Genomic DNA, 9161 nt, shown 5'->3' on the forward strand with positions numbered 1-9161 from the left:
TATCATCACATGGATACACTTCGTATCATCGAAACTTTACACTCCTTATCATCACCTAGACACACTTGGTATCATCGAAACTTTGCACTCCTTATCATCACCTGGACACACTTCGTATCATCGAAACTTTGCACTCCTTATCATCACCTGGACACACTTGGTATCATCGAAACTTTGCACTCCTTATCATCATCTGGACACACTTGGTATCATCGCAACTTTGCACTCCTTATGGGAGACCAAAAACTTTGCACTCCTTATCATCACCAAGACACACTTCGTATCATCGAAACTTTGCACTCCGTATCATCACCTAGACACACTTGGTATCATCGAAACTTTGCACTCCTTATCATCACCTGGACACACTTAAGGTATCATCGAAACTTTGCACTCCGTATCATCACCTAGACACACTTCGTATCATCAAAACTTTGCACTCCGTATCATCACCTAGACACACTTCGCATCATCGAAACTTTGCACTTTGCTGCTGTCATTTATTAATTGCAGTATTGATCATATTAATTATGGCTGAGAAGGAAACCAAATATGTATATGACAAAATTTATGAAATCACGATATATCTATTGATAACATATAGCTGTACATTAAAATTAAAATTACGTGATTCACGCTACTAAACAAGAATCATCGATGCACGTCCAAATTAAAAATCATTTCTCGAATAAAATTTCGGTAAAATCTCTTAAAATTGAGGCTTCTCTCCATGTTAGAATTTCCTATGAATTTGTACGTGAATAATTCTGAATGAGCAAATTCAGATAATTTTATAGACAATCTGTGAAATTTCAATTCATAAATATCTAAATAATATATTTTTCTTGTAATCTGATCTCAAATTTTGGGAAGTAAATTTGGTTCAGCACGTCATGATCAGTGATTTACTAAAATATTGATATAAGTAACTTTGGCTTATTCATCTTCCTAATTTATCGTTAAAGCCGATCAAAAAGAGTTTTTTATTGTTATTTGTAACGAAATTGATAATTACGTTTAATAGCATAATTACAGTAATTCAAAATCACTTGATCAGAGAGCTAATCACACATTCATAATTATTCATCTTATTAACCCTTTATTTGCTTATGGAAACCCTCATTACCATTAACATAGGTACGAATAGCATTGAAGATTATAAAAATATGTATAAAAGCTTAACCGTTGAATCGGCGTTTTTGAATAAAAGTAATATCACTTTACATATTTATGTACATCTCGATACTATACTAATATCTGACTTTCATAAACATTTTCACCGGAAAAATGTTGCCAGAAACTTAATACAACGTTGAATATTCGCTGAATTCGTTAACATAATATAACTCTTATAGAATCAAGAGCTATTAGTTTTACCTTATCTAACCACCGTCATGATACTGTTAATCGTTCAACTTTAATTATAAACAAAAATCACATCAGACAGCTTGTGATTCTTCCGAGCTCGAAGAACTTTTTCTTCGGCCTTCTTCTACCCGACTTACATCTTCCGACACGCTAGAATGTCTTGACTCCTTTTCATCCTCCCCCTGGTAATCAATTCGACATGTCTTGCAGCACGGGAAGCCCGTGACGACTTTGTCGTAGGGTTCTAGGGACCTCAGAGGAAGAGGCATGAAGTCCCAGGTTCGTAGGAACTTGGGGAGGATGCTTGGTTTCTTGTTCTGTATGAGGTTGATGATCGCGACAATCACCAGCAAGATGAGAATGGGACCCAGGACGCTCCATAGCACAACCGACCCACCTGGTGACATTAGTTGGTTTTGAACAGTGAATTCAATTTTGCTGATCTTATTGATATATAATCGAGGAAAATTGTTTGTTTGCCTGCTTTTCAGTTGATGATTTAAACTGACGTACAAACCACGGTTCTGTTGCAACCTTCATATGGTTCGTAAGTTGTTCCATGTGAAGCCGCAGTTAGTATTTAGGTTTTCAACACTAAAAGAATTTGGATTTTTCTAAATGGAACTGGAACTAACTATTGTTGAGCTATTTCCACGGTCCTTGTTATATGATCATTGATAATAGTCTCGGTTACGTTTTAATATTTTTACTATCGAATGAACAACCAGACAAATATTTTGAATTTCCAACATGCATATAATTCCTTTACCCTTATCATTGGAAATTTTTTGCAAAATTTCTTACCCAGGGAGAGCGCGAAGACCGTCAGGGGCATTAGGAAGAACATGAAGACAATGTAGACGATGGCGAACCAGCGGTAATCCGCAGTAATGTTGCCGAGAATTTTGCACATCGGGATCGGGAACCGCATGAACGGAATCGGGTAGTAGATCAGGATGCCGAAGACGTTGAAGAAGCAATGAACTAATGCAATCTGGAAAACATGAATATATTTTAGGTTATTGGGTTTGAATTCATATGATGTTAGGCTGAGCTTAAAGTCAGGAGTTGAATAATAAAATCAGAAGATAGTTTTAAATCAGGTGAAACTTCAGTTATACGCTTTTACTGTAGTTCTGTTTTTATTGATGGTAATTAGTCAGATACTATAGCCATGTTACACTCATCGCGATGATGTTATGGCTATGGTGATAGCCCACATCACGATGATATAGCTATGGTCACCTCAATCATGATGGTATGGCTATGGTATCCACCTCCATCATGATGGTATTGCTATGGTATCCACCTCAATCATAATGGTATTGCCATGGTATCCACCTCAATCATGATGGTATTGCTATGGTATCCACCTCAATCATTATGGTATTACTATGGTATCCACCTCAATCATGATGGTATTGCCATGGTATCCACCTCAATCATGATGGTATTGCTATGGTATCCACCTCAATCATGATGGTATTGCTATGGTATCCACCTCAGGCGGTGGTGGTGGTGCCCAGGTTGGAGCCCAGACACAGAGGGTATGCGCGCTCCACGGTGATGATGCCGATACCTGCCATCAGTATTATTTAGTATTATAATCATTATACTGATCAGTATAATAATTATATTAATCAGTATAATAATTAATATAATAATCAGTACGTTTCAGGCATTCAGTCGTTGTTCAGTACAACGGATGTATTCAGTACAAGCCGGTGTACAATACCCAGTCAATGCTCGGTACACACTCACTGCTCGGTGCGCACTCATTGCACCAGACAAATTAAATAAATATGTAATTATAAGTTAAAAATATAAGGACTTGTGAAAATATTTTACCTTAGAAAGATTACGAATGTAAACGGCGTAAAACCGAAAGAAGTATTGAATAATCTAAAAAAAGTTAATGAAAAATGTAGCACAAATTTATCTAAAACTTGTAGGTAACTTAAATTGAAGACAATCCAATAAACTTGATCAAAAAATTACTTCAAGTTTATGAAAGTATTTGAAATTAGATCGAAATGCTAATATTTGAATGTAAATTTAGTATGAGCCGAGAAAAAATATCCTCTTGAATGAAACTGTTAATAGAATGAACGATAAATCAATAAAAAGGTACATTGAATGTAAAAAAATATACAGTAAATGTACGAAAACGGTTGTACGAAATGTATGAAAATGTAGCGAGTCGTGCGCTTTCCATTAAAGCTGTGCGTTTGCGTACAAAATGCGTCGTTCACGAAGGAAATATTCAGCCCTCATTACTCAGTGATAACGATGAAATTTGCTGAAAGTCCACGAGTCAAGTTACCTAAATTATATCTAGTCAAATAAAGAGAAACATAATAAATGTATCAAGTTTATAAACTTTTTAGATTTTAAAACTTTGCTTGTGTTCATTTATGTGTGTGAGTTGGATGTTGGGTTCGAGCTTAGTTTTCAAAAAGTATTTTTCAAGTGGTTGACATCCGACAATCCATCAGGAAAGAACATCACTTCCAGTGCCCATCCATGGCTGAAAAACTCACGCAAGAAATGAGATCGTTACGTCTGTTACCCACACGCAAATAGGTACTAGACCAGTACTAACGAAAAATATATTCTCAATAATACTTCAGCAGAACTTGGTCCACTCACCGATGAGTGGAGTGAGTGTGGACGTGAATATGGATGATGACTGGATGATGAAGGTCATGACAGCTCCGATGAGGATGGCGATGTAGCCTGTGATCCACGGTACGTAAGGGATGTCAGCGTTCAGCGTCTTCTTGATGACGATAGCCATGCTTCCTGTTTTGTTAATATATTTCTTATTATTCAAAAATGAATATAACGACGTCAGTGAAGCTGTGTTTGGTGTACGATATATGTATTACAATGGATTTGCTGTAGGAGCTCATAACAAAAAGCTCAACAGGTACCTACTTTTAGTGGAAGTTTTATGTCTACATATAGACTAAAATTTTCAAGGTACCCGAATTCACAACAAACACTTTTTTCAGCAACGGGTTTACAATTAAAGACCTCAGACAAAAATCTCTGATTTTCCTATAAATGCTGGAAATTTTATAACTCTGTTTGATCGATGGGTGATCTAAAGGAGCCAACAATTGGCCGATTCAGTTGAGTGGGCGCCTTGGGACACTATATCGAGAGAAGTTCTATCCGTTGGAAAACCATTTGGTGCAGTAACGTCCCGGCGTTCTTAGGTCTTCTATTCTAATTAAGAAGCCTTTTTCTTTTGATGAAAAAGAAGGTGACCTTAGTTTTCCATAACAAAAAGTGCTAACTTAATTAAAATTAAATAATACAATTACATATTTTAACATGGAAACTGTCATGCTACCACTATGAAGGCTTGAATTTTTAAGTATCAAATTTACATTTAAAACAAGGGCTCACCAGAAGCTTCGTTTCCACATCTCAAGCCTTCATAGCAGTGGTGAATGCTCACCTTTAAGCATAGAGTTGAGGAGCTTGACAATGATGATTAGGGCACCACACAGCATCACCAAAGACATCACCAGTACGATAGTTCCAACTTGCTGGTCCGTCATTTTTGTTTCGTAGAACAAATAATGACAAGTACCCGGGATACCGATGTGGTTAGGGTCCTCGGGACAGTGAATTTCGGTAGCGTTGGGATCCAATGTGGTTGATGGCAGATTTACAGTTGTGGTGGGCTCAAGGGTGGTCGCAGTGGTGGTGTAGTTATCGTAGTACTCACAAAATTGCACCAAAATAGATTTTTTCTCCAGCCATTCACCCAAGCTCCAGCAGTTGAAAACACCGCTGTCGATCTGAGGAAAAATATGGTACGATCAAGATATTAAATCATGAAAAAATAGAACAAGATAATTAAAACAGTGCATACATTTCTTTCATTGACAATTTTAGAAACTGAGACGGCTAAAAATACAAATCAACTATGAGTTAAACTAAAAATTTCAGAGCTAAAAAATGCCAAGAAAATTCATCAAAATTTTAATAACAGCTTTTCAGCGATCAGCTACATCAGCAGTATTGTTCATCTGAATGAAGTAGGTACACACGTAGATTGCCACTGAGATAACAACTTCCTCGATGTTCCGCTACACTACGTGGTATATGAGTCCGTAAAGTTATATTGCCCTTTGATGAAGCGCACTGTATCTATACGCCGAATAATTTTGATATGTGAATGAAGGAACCCAGCGTAATATTTATTCAAATATAACTCAGTACTCACAGCAGTGAATGACAGAGAGCGCATTTTCTCGTCGACGGAAACTTGAGGTCACGGACAGACGGACGGACAGACAGACAGACGGACATGGCGAGCACAATAGTGCATTTTTACCAGAAATGTGAAAATGCGCTAATAATTCATGTTACGTTTTCATATTGTTTTTGCAACTAACCGATGAAGAGTTTTTTATGATCCGATCACGTACCTGGACGATGAAGTCGGTGAAGGGAGCAGGGTGGTAAGATAACGCACCTGGACGATGAAGTCGGTGAAGGATGCAGGATGGTAAAAGGCACCTGGACGATGAAGTCGGTGAAGGGAGCAGGATGGTAAGATAACGCACCTGGACGATGAAGTCGGTGAAGGGAGCAGGGTGGTAAGATAACGCACCTGGACGATGAAGTCGGTGAAGGGAGCAGGATGGTAAGATAACGCACCTGGACGATGAGGTCGGTGAAAGGCTCTGTAATCGCTTTCAAGAGTTTGATATCGCCTCCGTCAGTGCCCATGATATCTGTTACGATCGCGCCTGTCAACTTCTCCAGCAATCCTGTCGAAGAAGTTTCAAAGTTTCTTGAATTGTCAGACAAAATTAATATCTGTCAGTAATCCCTTAGATATAATTTAAAAATTACTGTGTCATCATTTTATTCGACGTAAAAAGTCATCTTTCACCAGGTTTTTCTCATGAAATAAAAATTTAAAAGAAAGTTGTAAAAATTTATACAAATTTGAAAAAAAAATTTTCACCACTTGTCGGAAATTTTGGTTAGTATATATTCGGATGATAATTGTTCGTAAATTCAAACGATGTGAAAATGTCTTTAAATATTTTTAAACTACGTCTGTCAATTTGACAAATTTGATTATTTTTTTATGAAATTGTTGACATAGAGAGGTTAATTAACAATTCTTGATAAACGTAATTGAATCTAAAGAAAGCTTCCTGAATTTTTTTGATCTTCTAGGATTCTGACTCAAGAAAGTCGTACAGTCGATTAGTTCGCGTTGTTATAAAAATACTGATTTCTTTCATGATCAATGAAGTAATTACTGCACTCTCACAGAGCATTACATCATCAAGTCACGTACTGCACTCCCACTAAACATTCCCTCGTGAAGTAACATTCTGCACTCCCACTAAACAATATCTCATGAAGTAACATTCTGCACTCCCACTAAACAATACCTCATGAAGTAACATTCTGCACTCTCACTAAAAATATTCTAATGAAGTATCAATTACACTCACCTAACAAGGCTTCATGAAGCAACAATTTAACATGTTTAACTCACCAAACATTATCTCTAGAGGCAACAGGACAAGCACAGAGAGCCAATTGAACATGTCGTGTACCGTGGCTCCAGCGAAGGCTTTCCGAAACTGTTCCCTTTCGCCGACCTACAAGAAACATGCACGTGTAAACTTGTGTGACTAATGCTGATTAAATATAAGCATTAATAATAACCTATACTTGAGCACTGATTTATCTCGACGCGAGTCATATCTCTATGCACTGAAAATGCAAAATTCGGATAGCGACAAAGCAACCATCTTAAATTCAGATGTTAGATTTATTCAATTCTGTTTAATATTCACTGTATTTTTAGTGACGCTAAGGTATGTGCCAATGTCTCCATAAAGAATATTGACATGAGGATATTCAATAAAATTCAATGGTTGAATACGATAACAATTGACTCACTTGTGTAAGGGAGACGAGGGTGTTGGTAACAGAAGTGCCTATGTTGGCACCCATGATGATGGGTATAGCGTAATGGACCGACAGAACTGCGAATAATAACTGATAATGTGAATGGAAAGCAACAATGGTTCTGTTAACACAACAGAGTGCGAATTCAAGACATAAATAATAACAAATAAGGGCTTCGATGTGCGATGAAACTGCACTTAATAAGAGATAAACGCAATAAAATAATGATAATTTTAAAATAATTAAAATAATAATAATTTTAAAATTAAAATGATATTTTAATTTTAATTGTATTGATGGAAAACCCATTTGAATCCTCATTCTTTACTGAGCTCATATTTCACACATGTATATGATCTACGAGATAAACTGTATGTTTTTTTTTATTTTTGACTAAAATTTACACTTTCTCAATTAAAACTCTACTTTCAACTTTCTAGCCCATTTCTTCTCCTGTTTTCCATGTGTCATGACACCCAAAGAACTAACGCGGAAGCAATATACAGTATTTAACTACTTCCTGATTTCAATAAGTAATTTGACAATAAATTTACGAACGAAGTTGACAAATGAAATAAGTTACGTCGTGATGATGCTATATATTCTCAATTTAAACAGGGAGCTCAGTATTCAAACGTCAGTTCACCCTGGCATTGTGTATGGAAAGTAAAGGTTTAGTTTAGGTGTAATAATAATCCATATGTAAATGTTGTTGTATGTCAATCTCCGGGAACATAACTTTCAGCACAAATTATGCGTAAACTATTGAGTGTAACAACCTGAGGACCTTTGTACGCAACAGAGCACATTTTAAAGTTGTCGTACGTGGCGGCAACCATCAGTGCGAGTCATTTTGCGCTCTCAAGAACGTATCTTTTTTGGGAAGCTGGCTTGTGACAATATTGCTCCGGTTACTCCTGTCAGGCGGTAGAGGGTTAAGAGCGTATATCAGGCTAACTAAAGTGAACTCACTTCCAGCAGCCACCATGGACACGACGATGGAAGTGGAGGTAGACGAGGACTGCACCAGCACCGTCAGCAGGATGCCCACCATCAGCCCCACGATGGGGTTACTTATAAGCGGGTTGCCCACCAGGTCGCCTGAACGAAAATTATATCATTAACTAAGGACGGCAAAAACTTATTTTTATTAGTGTTCTCTTACTTTCGCTTCATTGAGAGCGTGAAATAGGATTTATGCGAGTATTGAAATATAGTGGAATGAAATTTATAGCAAAGATGAGGTCTTAATTGTTGCCCACCTGTACATATTTACGCAGGCAAAAACAACGGTTGAAAATTACAAATTCTTCGCCTGGAGATAGTGGAAATAACAAGTATTAGATCTTACTGATGGTTAAACCAGCAATAATGAGTGATAACAGGAATGATAACGTACTTGTTGACTGGCCGGCAATGAGCTTGAAGGCGGATGATAACAGGTCGAGAGAACAAATGAAGAAATATAGCAGCAGGAAGACCGCGCATATTTTGACGGTATTTAAGCACACTCGCCCGATCTTCTCGTTACGCGTCATTTCTGAGGAGGTGAAAAGACCAGGGAATTTACTTCATCTTATGTGTGTTGTGTGGAGTATTGGCAGGGAGCTTTGTTATTTGTATTAAAGGTAGATAAGTTGTTTTTCCTTGCTTCGTTAATTTGTTTAGTCTATATTTATTGATTCAATAAAATGTGCAACTCAACGGTAATCTTAATTGTAGCCTCGAAACGAAATGAATTAAGCTACAAATTATCTCCACTCCTTTATTTCATGCTTCACATACTTCACTGGAATTTATTAGGCTATATTAATATAAGACTTTTTATTATATTATAC

General features: G+C 37.0%; 1 protein-coding gene across 1 annotated transcript; it reads right to left on the reverse strand.

Moving 5' to 3' along the window:
* Window positions 1-256: 256 nt before the first annotated feature.
* Window positions 257-8861, reverse strand: LOC108679603 (sodium-dependent phosphate transport protein 2B-like). Its single transcript, XM_047881446.1, has 11 exons — window positions 8723-8861; window positions 8296-8424; window positions 7315-7400; window positions 6905-7010; window positions 6046-6158; window positions 4835-5180; window positions 4018-4170; window positions 2877-2947; window positions 2138-2422; window positions 454-1811; window positions 257-359 (listed from the first exon to the last, which is right to left on the reverse strand). Exons 1-10 carry the CDS (start codon window positions 8859-8861, stop codon window positions 1440-1442), a joined length of 1800 nt encoding a protein of 599 aa, XP_047737402.1. The 3' UTR covers window positions 257-359; window positions 454-1439.
* Window positions 8862-9161: the final 300 nt, after the last annotated feature.

Source organism: Hyalella azteca, unplaced genomic scaffold (assembly GCF_000764305.2).
Source record: "Hyalella azteca isolate HAZT.00-mixed unplaced genomic scaffold, Hazt_2.0.2 contig7995, whole genome shotgun sequence".
In the NCBI taxonomy this organism is placed as follows: domain Eukaryota; kingdom Metazoa; phylum Arthropoda; class Malacostraca; order Amphipoda; family Hyalellidae; genus Hyalella; species Hyalella azteca.

What these genes read in the sequence shown, in the direction of transcription:
- LOC108679603 (XM_047881446.1), bottom strand. Translation starts at nt 8,861, where the DNA reads ATGACGCGTAACGAGAAGATCGGGCGAGTGTGCTTAAATACCGTCAAA. An exon ending in GTCCATGGTGGCTGCTGGAA is followed by an intron (nt 7,401 to 8,295) that starts GTGAGTTCACTT and finishes TATTATTCGCAG; the next exon opens with TTCTGTCGGTCCATTACGCT. An exon ending in TCACCGACCTCATCGTCCAG is followed by an intron (nt 5,181 to 6,045) that starts GTGCGTTATCTT and finishes ATTTTTCCTCAG; the next exon opens with ATCGACAGCGGTGTTTTCAA.